The sequence below is a fragment of the Notolepis coatsorum genome, assembly GCF_963971535.1.
Source record: "Notolepis coatsorum genome assembly, chromosome: 5".
NCBI lineage: Eukaryota > Metazoa > Chordata > Actinopteri > Aulopiformes > Paralepididae > Notolepis > Notolepis coatsorum.
The window spans coordinates 5,061,536-5,074,954 of NC_140169.1; the positions used below are offsets into that span (position 1 = coordinate 5,061,536).

The 13,419-nt window shown below is 46.1% G+C and overlaps 1 protein-coding gene across 1 annotated transcript in view; it reads left to right on the forward strand.

The window, feature by feature from the left end:
• Positions 1-13,419, forward strand: part of LOC311229255 (inactive dipeptidyl peptidase 10-like) — a gene marked incomplete at both ends in the record, with an annotated part of 310,035 nt that overhangs the window by 86,235 nt on the left and 210,381 nt on the right. The window contains one exon of the mRNA XM_084315322.1: positions 7,932-7,984. Within this exon, the coding sequence (XP_084171448.1) occupies positions 7,932-7,984 (53 nt within the window). The remainder of the gene's footprint in view (positions 1-7,931; positions 7,985-13,419) is intronic.

Sequence of the window (13,419 nt, forward strand, 5' to 3'; positions counted from 1 at the left end):
ACGTCCACGAGTCCCTGGCCTCGGGCATTATCACCCCCTCCTCCTCTCCTGTCTGCGCTGGTTTCATTTTCGTTTCCAAACAGGATGGTTCCCTTCACCCCTGTATTGACTACCGTGGTCTCAACAACATCACGGTCAAGAACAAGTACCCCCTGCCGTTAATTAACTCTGCTTTTGAACCAGTGCAAGGTGCCACCATTTTTACGAAGCTGGACCTCAGGAATGCCTATCACCTTGTCCGTGTCCGGGAGGGGGACGAATGGAAGACAGCCTTTAAGACACTGCTCGGTCACTTCGAGTACAAGGTAATGCCCTTTGGGCTGACTAACGCCCCTGCTGTCTTCCAGGCCCTTGTCAATAACGTTCTCCGTGATGTCCTTAACGGCTCTGTTTTTGTTTATTTGGATGACATTGTGATTTTTTTCCTGCTCTATGGAAGAGCACGTCCAGAATGTCCGCCGGGTCCTCCAACGCCTGCTGGAGAACAAGTTGTTTGTCAAGGCGGAGAAGTGTGAGTTTCACGTCTCCTCCATCGGGTTCCTCGGCTACATAATAGAGGGCAGCCAGATCCGGGGGGCGGACCCCGAGAAAATCAAGGCAGTGTCGGACTGGCCCAGACCCACTAACGTCAAGCAGCTCCAACGCTTCCTGGGATTTGCTAACTTCTATCAGCGTTTCATCAGGCACTACAGCCGGGTCGCTGCACCCCTCACCCAACTCACTTCGCCCTCCATGCCCTTCGTCTGGTCCGCTAAGGTGGACTCTGCCTTCTCCGAGCTGCGTAGGCGCTTCACCTCTGCGCCCATCCTCGTCCAGCTGGACACGTCCCGCCAGTTCGTGGTGGAGGTGGACGCCTCGACCAGAGACTACACCCCTGCGCCTTCTTCTCTCGCCGCCTGACCCCGGCGGAGGTCAACTATGATATTGGGAACCTGGAGCTCCTGGCAGTCAACTGGCCTTGGATGAATGGAGGCACTGGCTGGAGGGTTCAGAGATCCCCTTCCTGGTCTGGACAGACCATATGAACATATGGGTGCTGTTCTTCGGCCGGTTAAATTTCAACTTGACCTACAGGCCAGGCTCCAAGAACATTAAGCCGGACCCCCTCTCCCGGCAGTTTGTCCCTGAAGGTGGTCCCTCACACCCTGACACCATCCTCCCCTCCTCCTGCTTGGTGGCTTCCGCCACCTGGGAGATCCAGTCTGTCGTCCGAGAGGCCCAGCGCACCCAGCCTGATCCAGGTAACGGCCCGCCCAACCGGCTTTTTGTCCCTGACCTTGTCCGCTCCCAGGTGCTCCAGTGGATCCATGCCTCCCGGTTCGCCTGTCATTCTGGGGTCGACCGTACCCTGTCCCTGCTGAAGCGGCACTTCCGGTGGGTCTCCATGAGGGAAGACACCCGCGCCTTCATCCTTGCCTGCACCGTCTGTACTTGTGGGAGGGCTTCCCACCGACCACCTGCCGGGCTGCTCCGTCCGCTGCCTATTCCTGGCCGGCCCTGGTCACACGTCGCCCTGGACTCCGTCGCCGGTCTGCCCGCCTTATACGGTAACACAGTCATTCTCACCATTGTCGATCGGTTCTCGAAGGCCATTCACTTTGTCGCTCTCCCCAAACTTCCCTCTGCTTCAGAGACTGCGCCTGATGGTGCTCCACGTCTTCCGCCTCCACGGGATCCGGGTGAACATCGTCTCCGACAGAGGGCCTCAGTTCATCTCCCAGGTCTGGAAGGCCTTCTGCCGAGCCCTGGGGGCCACGGTCAGCCTCTCCTCCAGATACCACCCGCAGACCAATGGCCAGTCAGAGCGGGCCAACCAGGACCGCCTTCCTGCCATGGATCGAGTACACCCACAACTCCTTGTCCTCTGCTGCCACAGGTCAGTCTCCCCTCGAGTCCTCTCTGGGCTACCAGCCTCCACTGTTCCCTACCCAGGAGGAGGAGATCTCAGTCCCCTCTGTGCAGGCGCACCTTCACCGCTGCAGGAGGATATGGGAGGACACCAGGGCCGCGCTGCTCCGCTTTTCCGACCGCCACCATACCCCGACTATCAACCAGGTCAGATGGTTTGGCTCTCGTCTCGGGACCTTCCTCTAAAATTTGTTTCCCGGAAACTCACCCCCCATTTTGTTGGTCCCTACGAAATTCTGTTTGTCATTAACCCCTCAGTCGTCAGACTCAAGCTGCCATCCCATATGCGCATTCATCCCTCTTTCCATGTGTCCCAGTTGAAGCCGGTGGTCTCCAGTCCTCTGTCCCCTCCAGCTTTGGAACCTCCCCCTCCGCTGATCATTGACGACCATCCTGCCTACACCGTCTGGCAGTTACTGGACGTGTGTCGTTGCGGTTGCGGCTTCCAGTACCTGGTGGACTGGGAGGGCTACGGCCCGGAGGAGCGCAGCTGGGTCTCCCACCAGATGATCCTGTGTCCTGACCTCATCCGGGACTTCCATCGGGCCAACCCTGGCAAGCCTGGAGGGGCGCCAGGAGGCGCCCGTAGAGGGGCGGGTCCTGTCATAATCACGGCGAGAGCCTTCCTCTTCCCCCCTGCTTCCACACCCTTATATGGGCAGCATCCGACCCCAGCATTCCCACGCTGCCAGAGGGACATCAATCAGCGCGGCTGTGAGGGATTCCCTCATTAACAGCCCCTACATCAACCCACGGATCCTGTCGTCCCTCGTCACAGTGTTATCCTATCAACCTAGGTACAAGGACGCACACTAGCCTTGCTGCTCTTTCCTTATTGCCTACCTTGTCCTAATCTTTGTTCTGTGCCCAGGACCATCGCTCCCGAGCTACGCTGTCTCCCGAGACACCACCCACCTGGACGTTCCTGTGCAGCACAAGGAGTGCACCTGCTCGCGCCTATTGCACATTCCTGTATATCCAAATACCTGTCTGCCTGGTGCCTATATATTAAATCCAACCTAAAACGCTCCATTCTCTCTCTTCCTGTGTTCTGCTATTGGGCTCCGCCACTGCTGCCCTAACAGATGGAAATGCATTTTTCCAGATTGGTTGAGCATAACATATCAAACTTGTTTATTGTCTTCACATGATCACTTTATTTATATTTGATTCATATTATGTAATCAATGTTTATTTATTTTACTTTAAAAACTCAATGTCAATAAACAAATCACATTATAATGTAGCCCACTGAAGAGGCCACATCCACTTCAGAGGCCACACCCACTTCAGAGGTCACACCCACTTCAGAGGCCACCATTTTATAGGGCAGGTAACAAGAAAATATGTTTGCTAGTAAATACAACCAGATAGGAAATCGTATCGATCAGAACATGCTGTCTCATCATAGAAGGGATTAAAAAACTGCCATTACCGTATCAGTCTCAGGAGATCCTTGAGGTATGAAGAACTGAGACACTGCTGCTTGGTTCCTCTGGGTTCTTTCTCTCCTGGGGTATGTAGTCTGATGTCTGGCGGGCCACCATGCTGGGCACCCAGGAATGAGACAGTGTTGAAGTGGTGGTGCTTCCTCATGAAACTCCTGTAGTCTGTGAATCCGACACAGCATGAATGCAGTCCCATTGAGAGGCTGGGTGACAGTGGAGCCTATAGTTACATATCACAGCATTCTGCTTCAATGCTTGCAATATGGATCAAGCTGCTGCGGTCAGGCAAGCGCCTACGGTCACACGCTGCAAGAACAGAGAGACTCCGGCTCAGCTTCTTCCCCCAGGCCATCAGAACACTGAACACTGAACTCTCCACTCACAAGTACACATGGGCACACACAGACACACACACACACACACACACACACACACACACACACACACACACACACACACACACACACACACACACACACACACACACACACACACACACACACACACACACACACACACACAACACTCATGCGGCAACCGCTAAAACAATAACTACAAAATGTCACATTAAAAAAATAGAAAGTCACTTTAAAGGAAGGAGGTACTTGTTAACAGAATTCAACTATAGGGCGACAAAAATGTGGTCAAGAGGCATGGTTTCTATCTTGAGCCTGAACTGGCGTGAGTTATTTTATTCACATGGTAAGCAGCAGTAACACAAGTCTTCTCTCACTGAGAGACATTGGGGGAGAGAACGAAATGGGTGGATACCTTTGCTTTTATACTTGCCATAAGGTAGAGTACCTGGCTTAGAGCGCCCTCCAGTGGGAACAGATATATATGCAACTAGACAGTCACCGGTGGAGACAATTATTATATATGCAGGTAAACAGTTAATAGTGTAAACAGCCATATGTACAGTTAGACAGTTACTAACAATCCTACACAGAGCCTCTGATCTCAACAGTACTGTATAGTATAGTTTAGATACATTAAGAGTTAATAATTGTAAATTGTATATTGTATAGTAGTGTATAGGAACCAGTTTCTCAGGAACTTAGCATGTCTTTTTTACCATGCATATCTTGTGTCTTACCTATTTAATTTTTTCTATGCCTATTTTTATTATTGTATTTTGCACAATCAATGCCGGCATGTCGGGCATGACCACCCGCGTTTCACTGTATGCCCTGGCATGTATGTGACAAATAAACCTCTTGATTCTTCTTCTTGATTCTCTCTATGGATAATATTTCCAACCAGCATTATTTACTGAACATTTTGTCCATCTTTGAGTATTTTCCTTCAGCAAACCTCGATGACCATCTACTGCCTACAAAGGAGCTTTATCAGCGAGAACAACCAGCCCCCCCTGCTGGCTTCAGCTTGATAAGACAAGCATCCTTGTCCAGTGGTCTCAAACGGGCCGAAATAAAAATGCAGATGATTTTATGGGCCAGATGCATAATAATACCAAAAAAATGTGCATTTTCCTGAGGTCACTAGCTTAATTGGTAATTTTGTTTATCTATACAGTTTGTGCATACCAGCTCAATATGTTATTGTAAATGCACTTCTGTTCATTCTCTGGTGCCTCAATGAATACAAGGAGGGCTGTTTAAAAGGTGGGTAAGGAGGCCTCATTTATCTATAATTGGCTTATTATCGATTTATTTTCTATAGATGGAAATCCTGTCTACTGTAGCTTTCACTTATCTTGCTCAAAAAACTATAATTTCCACACGTTTGATTTCAGAGTAGGTACATGTATGATGAATTAGCAATAATCCACTTGATAAAGTAAAACTGGATGCTACAAAATAATACCACGGCTTGAGTCTATTGAAAACAGATGACTGATTGAGTTTTAAAAAAAACACAAGGTACTGTAGCCTACAACTGAAGGCAAAATATTGGGTCCTCCTCCAATGGTCCACATAAGCAGATTGATGCATTTTTTATTCAATAAAAAACATGATACAGGTGCAGATAATGCTCTCTGCGTTTGCTTAAATTGGCGCAGGCTGCGCTTGATTTCTGTCACAGGCCAGCTGTATTGTGCCTAGGTGAGGCAGCGGGCCAATTGGGACGGATTTGACACTTGTGTTGTAGACGTCTACAAACAAAGAACAGAGTAGAGATGCGTGCCTGCGCCAGCTGCCCAGGTGGACGTTTGGATCTGACCTACAGCCATGGCCGCTACACGGCCTGCCTCGGTCTGGAACATGCATGGCAAGGCATTGAAGAGATCCCATCTACGGCCACTGTATCAAGCTATCACAACAGATGCAAGCGGTTTTCTTCGGCATTGTGAGCAGCTGTCTTCGCTACGCTGACAAGAGTCTGGTACCAGTGGAAGTCAACCAGCCCCAGCAGCATGACTTTGCACCTGAGGAGAGAGCGGAAAGGAATCCAGTTGACACAGCTTCTTATGAGACAATGTATTCGCACAAGCTGTCCAAGGATGTTGCGGAGAGGCTGATGCCCATGATTGTTAACCCGGTTTCACGTTTCCAACAGTGCCACTGCTCGAAGCAGAGAATGGGTTCTTCCCCTCTCAAGTTGTCAGCTCACTGCTACAGTAACCAAGGTTTCTACCAGGTGGTTTGCGAATCATGAATATGTGTTTCTCTTCCTTCTTGCATGCTCTTTTAGAGACAGTGAAAAAGTGAGCCCTCACTGCATGTGCATTTTGCAATGTATATCAGGTGGCTCTCTGTGTTGGATATGTGCGGTGATATGACGAGACTAGGAGACAAAATGTTCAGTGACCAACGCAAACCAAGTCAGGGTATTACCCATTGAATCTGTGCTAGAGTTATATTCGTGACCATCATTCTTCAGTATTCCTGGTGTAGCAGACGAACATTTTACATAAAAAAGTGTCTTGAATGTGAATGAAGATGTTATGTAATTATTAAATGGATTGCATTCATATAACCATTTTTATCCAAAGCACTAATTTATGCCTCACATTCACCCATTCACTCACACATTCACACACTGACGGCAAGGTGCCAACCAGGGCCCTGTTTCTCGTACCTGGTTGGATCAAGATGTCATTATCCAGATTCAGTTGACCCGATGTTTGAAGCCGGGATTTTCCTGTTCCTCGAAGGTGGATTCAGTCTCGTTAACTCGATTCAGACTTGAGACCCAGGCTAAGTGCGCGCGGCCGCTTCAGGTGAAAAGCCAGCACGTATCGATGGCAGAGATCCTGATTCTCTAACGGCATTGATTGATTAATTGATTTAAAACTTTATTGACAGATTGCAATACGGCTCAATCGCCTCGCCGACAAGTTAAATGCGTTATCTATAGGCTAATTTCAAGTCTCTCATTACCTCAATCAATCAGATTATATTTCTTTAAACTTGCCTGCTGGATTGAATAATCAAATGAGATCTTGCTAGCGAAAATAATTAGTAAAACTGTTATACAGAATAACGATACGGCTCCCTTACCCATTGATTGATGTATGGTCGAAATTTTATTATCTTCTCTGTGGTGTAACGGGTTCTTCTTTTGACTTTCACGCAGACGACCGGGGTTCGAGACCCAGTCGTCTCCTTCTTTTTGCAATATAGGAATAATTCAATTTGGTGCACGTTGAGAGCTATATAAAGAATGACATCCTCAATGCATGTAGATTTATAATATTTTAACTTAAAACCAGGCTACTTTGGCGTATAATTATTAATATTATATTCAAAAAAATTATATTGGAAACACGGGGTTTCGAACACCGGTCGCTGGGTTGGCAGGCTTGAGCACTACCGCTGCGCCACTGTGCCAGATGGGATAAATTCATTGTTTATACATTAATGAACGAGAGACCCGTGTTTAGAATATTCTTTATTTTGAATGAAGTTTTATTTCTTTATCCTCATTCATTAATGTGACGTCAACGGCTCATTCAATTTCTCAAATCCGTCAAACAGCGCATCTCATCAGACATCTTAATCCCAGTTACAATTAAAATAACCACGTCATAATGTGTACATCGCACCGAGCGAGCGCCACGGTATATATAACGTGCATTATTTAGGACAAAGTGAATTTAGTATCAGCATTTTGGGTCTATTTTACATTTCAAAAGCCCCCTCTGGAAGAATGGAGCACAAAAACGTAATTCAGAATGGTATAATGCAGATCGTAGACTGTGGGAATAATTTCAGGAAACGGGCTGTCACTTTTTTGCGGGGGCGTGGCGATGGTTCAGGCTAACTTGAACTTAAACTCTGCTTTCGACCAGGCTCAAACTTTTGGATCTGTTGTCATGGTGATTTGGAAAATCCAGGTACGGGGAATCGGAAAGTCCGGCTTAAGTCAGAATTACCCGAAAGTTATCCGGCTAACTCAGTTATCCAGGTACGAGGAACGGGGCCCAGCTCATTGGGAGCATCTAGGGGTTAAGTGTCTTTCTCAGGGATACTTCGACACGCTGCCGCGAGGAGCTGGAATCGTACCTAGAACCTTAAGATTACCAGACGACTGCTCTACCTCCTGAGCTCCATCATTACAGTATGACTTCAAATTGAGAATGATTTCTACTTCTCTGTTTTTTTCTCTCAGGTCTACCGGCACTCCTTCCTTGCATCCTATCTGATCTACAACCTCCAAACTAGGTGAGTGGCAGATTCAGTTCAGTTAACGTCTCAGTTCAGTACTGCTGCTATATTGTCCCAGATAGGAAACCTTGCTTGCAGTAAGGAGGTGAGATAAAAACAAGACGATATGATAGATAAAGTACACCTATACAGTACACAAAACATGACAAACAACAACAAACCATTCAGCATCTTCAATACACAATCCAATGTAAATCGAAATTATTAAATCCAGGGTATATGAATGAAAAACAATATATTTATTGAATAATCTCAAAGATGAATGAATCTGAGCAAATCAAGATAATAATTCCGAGTGAGTCTCAGGTGAATGCACAACCAAGAGGATCAATAAGCACTTTAAACGTGAAACGGGTCACTGTAGACCCGAACACAGCATAAGGATTAACCCTTTCACTGCCACACGACAGCCGGTTAACCCTTTCACTGTGACAATACAGAAGGTTAGGCCTAAAGGGTTAACCTTCTGTTGTGTGGCAGTGAAAGGGTTAAGAGGAACAGCTTCTTTCACTCAGCTGTCATCTCCCTGAACTCTGTGCCACGCTGACAGCATACCATATGAACTCTGAACTTTGACTCCATTGCCTACACTCTCTAGACTCTGTTACCCATGTTGTATGACTCTGAACTCTGTTGCTTATACTCAATTTATACCTACCATATAACCCATATTACTCTCTATGATAGCACAATAATTTAAAGATACAGCATGTCAAACATCAAACAAATGCAGAATAAATACATCGAATAATATCATACAAAACCAAAAAAGTGTTCAGGGCCAGGAAGAGAAATATTCAGAAACACGGACAGCTCCCTATTGACTTTGTTTCCAGGTATTTCATTAATATTTGTAATTAATCTAAAGTAATCCGATTTACCAGCCACAAGTTAGATTGTAGTGTATTCCAGGAAAAGGGAGCGTAACACCTAAAAGCCAATTTATCTAGTTCTGTGTAGACCTTGAGTACAGATAATAAGTACAGGTCAGACGTGTGTAGGCTATAGCTGCCAATGTTATGTGATATGAAACTGCACAGAGAGGAGGGGAGCGTATCAAGAATGGACTTATAAATAAATGTGAGGCAATGGGTGTTACCTCTGCATAGAGAGAGGTCCATTTAGCCCTGGTGTACTAGGTACAGTGATGTGTGAGAGCTTTACAGCCAGTCGTCACAAACCTCAGTGGACTGATAGACAGTATCTAACAGACGTAAACACCGGGCAGATGTTAGGGGTGTAAAGGTACACATATCCGTACTGAACCGTTTCAGTACTGGACCTTAGGTTCAGTACGGCTGTGTACCGAACGACGTCCATTGACGTTCTATTGTTTCAATGTGAGGTTTAAAAGAGAGCTCACTATCAATTCAAGTACTCAAGTATTTATACATTTGAACTTGTTCAATCTTCACACCCTGCACATTTATAATGGTTGGAATACTGTAATATCCAAACTGCCTCTTTGAACTGCTGCGGTCAGGCAAGCGATACCGGAGTCTCATGGCGAGCACAGAAAGACTCAGAAGAAGCTTCTATCCCCAGGCCATCAGGTTGCTCAACGAACAATAACACTATGCAACAACCATCAAATGCACTCACAGCACACACATCCACACGCACACACTCACTTTAAACAAACAACACACTGCAGCACCCACTCTCCACACTTTAGAACACCTAAACACACTTTATATTTATATTTATTCGTAAAGGATTTGCACTACACCTTACTGTAAATTGTACCTAAATTGTACCTCATCCCATTTCTGCTTTGCACTATATAGTATTGTATATTAGTACATTGCATAGTATATTGTATATTGTATGGTAACTCAGCTACTTCTATTCTGCATCGAACATTGTACATATGTCTATACTGAACACTGTGACTTCTATTTTTACTATTTTTACATGCTATACTATTTTATTTTATTTCATACTTATCTTGTCTAGCACAGTCTCTGGAGCGTAACTGTAAGAAGCATTTTGTATAAAAGTATTCTGTACTTCTGTATGACAACTATTAAAGAAACTTGAAACTTGAAACTTCTTGGAATTTGAAAAAGAAACACAACATTTTTTTTTTTTCTGGATTCAAAATAATTTTAAGATTATATAACTGCGACTGAACAATGTTAAAAGCAGATTGGGTGGGGTCACAACAGTAAATGTGACGCGGCACGGTAGATCGGATTATGCCGGAGCTCACAAGTCAGAAATAGGTCTAAATTTAGATATTGGCAATTTTGAGTGCTTTGAAATGTTCTCTATCTGTTTCCTTATTTGCAAAACTTAATATGACTTGTAAATGTTTTAATTATTGTTAGATTGTTAGATATACATCAATTTATTAACTATAGACCAGTGTCACTACTGTCACAATTCTCCAAAATACTATTGGAAAAGCTATTTGTAGAAAGATTAGACCAGTTAATTGAAAATAATATGTTACTGAGTGAGAGTCGGTATGGATTTCGGTCCAATAGATCCACTGCTTCAGCTGTGACAGACATAGTGGAGGACATAGCAACGGCTATGGATAACAAAAAGTTCACTATAGGGGTGTTTATTGATCTCAAGAAAGCTTTTGATACGATAGAGACCATGTCATACTATTGTCAAAGCATCACTCATATGGGGTGAGAGGAATAGTGCTAGACTGGCTAAAAAGTTACTTAGAGAACAGGCAACAGTTTGTGAACTTCGCTGGAAACGTATCTGAACATATGCACATTGAATGTGGAATTCCACAAGGTTCAGTTTTAGGACCTAAACTGTTTATTTTATATATCAATGACATTATGTGAAGTGTCAAAACTATTGAAATGTGTATTATACGACACACATTTATACAGCTCAGGATATGATTTAAAAGTAGGACATGGACAAATTCAACAAATGGTTTATGGAAAATAAACTATCATTAAATGTGAAAAAACAAAGTTCATGATCTTTCGCAAGAGAAAAAAAGAGAAAAATGTTGTATTGTCAATAGATGGAGTTAATATTGCAAGGGTTACAGAACTGCGTTTTTTGGGAGTATTGCTGGACGAAGGTTTGACCTGGAATCCTCATATTGCACACGTAAGGAAACAAATTTCTAAGAGTATTTTTATTGTGAATAAAGTTAAATATGTATTAGATAACAAAGCAATGCGAACATTGTACTGTGCACTCATATTGCCTTATAAGAATTACTGTGTGAAAGTATGGGGTAACACCTATAAGAGTAATATAAAACGAAGGTTATCCTATAACCCTAGTTATTTGAGTATAGCGAGCGATCTGCTCTATTGGAACTGTCCCTTTAATCATATGCTATCATGAAAACTTTCAACCACATCAACCGCTCCTCACCTGCCTGGCCACGCCCACAGCCGCTCATACATAAGTGGGGCCATGGCCATACTACCAGCTCCTTCCCCAGTCTTTCACCGCCGAAATGGAAGACACGTGGGGTCCTCAGTAAGTCAGAGCAGAGCGCTTGCTATACTCAAATAACTAGGGTTATAGGATAACCTTCGTTATTTTTCGTATAGCTTTGCGTTCTGCTCTATTGGAACACAAGAGTGGAGCAGAGCGGAAAGCCCGACAGATGTACCCGCTGAGGTCCCCTACAACCATCAGAATACCGGGGAGGATCCGGGCCCCCCCGCCCCCCCTAGTGAGGGACGGGAGGGAGATCGGACCCGACTGTGCAAAGAGGGTTTAGCACCTCAAACGCACAGGGTGAGCATACCGTGGGACTTACCTTCGTATAGAAGGGCCCGCGACTACTCGGACGCGCATCCCACATGTCATCAGGGAACAGACGTGAAGCAACAAAAAAAAGTCACAGCCCCCAACATCGCGGGGGCGGGGTAAAACTCTGTGGCAAGGCCGTAGCAGCGGGGTGCGGAGGAGGTCCCAGCTCCAGGCCACATCCCGGGGGCTAGGACCCCCTGAAAAAAGGGGCCTGGTGAGGTCAACGAGGCCGCGGCATCGATACCCCACCAGACGGTCACTGGTGACACCACCCCCCACACATCGCCAGCGTATCGGACAGGGCCTAAAATAGGTGAAGGCCCTTCTCCCCCTGGCACGCCGCTCCGAAGCGCTCCCAAGGAGGCTTCCCCCCCACAATGTCATGGGGCCAGCTGGCGCGCCGGGGAGACAACCCTCCAATGAGGTTGATCCCTCAATCCAGGTCGACAGGTCCTAAGAGCAGAACTTGACCTGCGCCCGGAGCACTGCGGACTAGACAGGCGCCTAAGGGGCTTACTGTAAGAACAGTATCCCGGCGGAAAGGGTGTTCGGTATGCCGTGCACCATGTCACAATCTCATGGGGCCACGAACCTCGCGGAGTCGGAGTTAGCCAACTCCGTCAGCTAACAGATTCCACCACGAACCCTGACCCTGCCAATTTATTAATCCCACGGGGTAGAGGTTCAGAGAAAGAGTTTGACACAATTGGCAGACGTCATGAGAGATGCGGGGGCATACTCTCAGGCAGCCTTGGTCAGACCCGGGCTCAACCAGAGAGTCGACTCTGCTACCAACACACCGGGGAGACAACCACCCCCCTATGTTTATTAACAGAAAGTGGTTGCTCCCTTAACCCACTAAGAAACCCCGGAAACATAACTGTGCGTATACACAGGCTATACAATGCAGTTCAAGGCAGTTCAGGTTTAAAAAGGGTTAACCCAGGCCAATAGGTCAATGAGGGGGAGGCCCGACCTGGGCCTGGAGGACCGGGACCTACTCAGGGATGCATAGAGGAGTTGACAGAAGCAGCCTCCCCGACAGCCCCCTCCCATCCCCGGTTTAGCAGGGAGGGATGGGTGAAAACGAATGGAGAAGGACCAACCCACCTAACATTATGCAAAAAAGGTACAACATAGTATGGACCAATGCACACCACTGTTAACACATCCTGCGCCAAAAACGTCGTACAACGTGATTCAAGTTCATGCTAATTCTGCCATTCCACGGCGTACAACGTTATTTTGATCATATTTCATTTTTTCGCCATGGTATTCATATTTCCCTCACGGAGCCTGGGCCCTGTTTCTCGTACCTGGTTCAACTAAGTCGATCAAGATGTCATTATCCAGATTCAGTTAACCCGATGTTTGAAGCCGGGATTTTCCTGTTCCTCGAAGGTGGATTCAGTCTCGTTAACTCGATTCAGACTTGAGACCCAGGCTAAGTGCGCGCGGCCGCTTCAGGTGAAAAGCCAGCACGTATCGATGGCAGAGATCCTGATTCTCTAACGGCATTGATTGATTAAATGATTTAAAACTTTATTGACAGATTGCAATACGGCTCAATCGCCTCGCCGACAAGTTAAATGCGTTATCTATAGGCTAATTTTAAGTCCCTCATTACCTCAATCAATCAGATTATATTTCTTTAAACTTGCCTGCTGGGTTGAATAATCAAATGA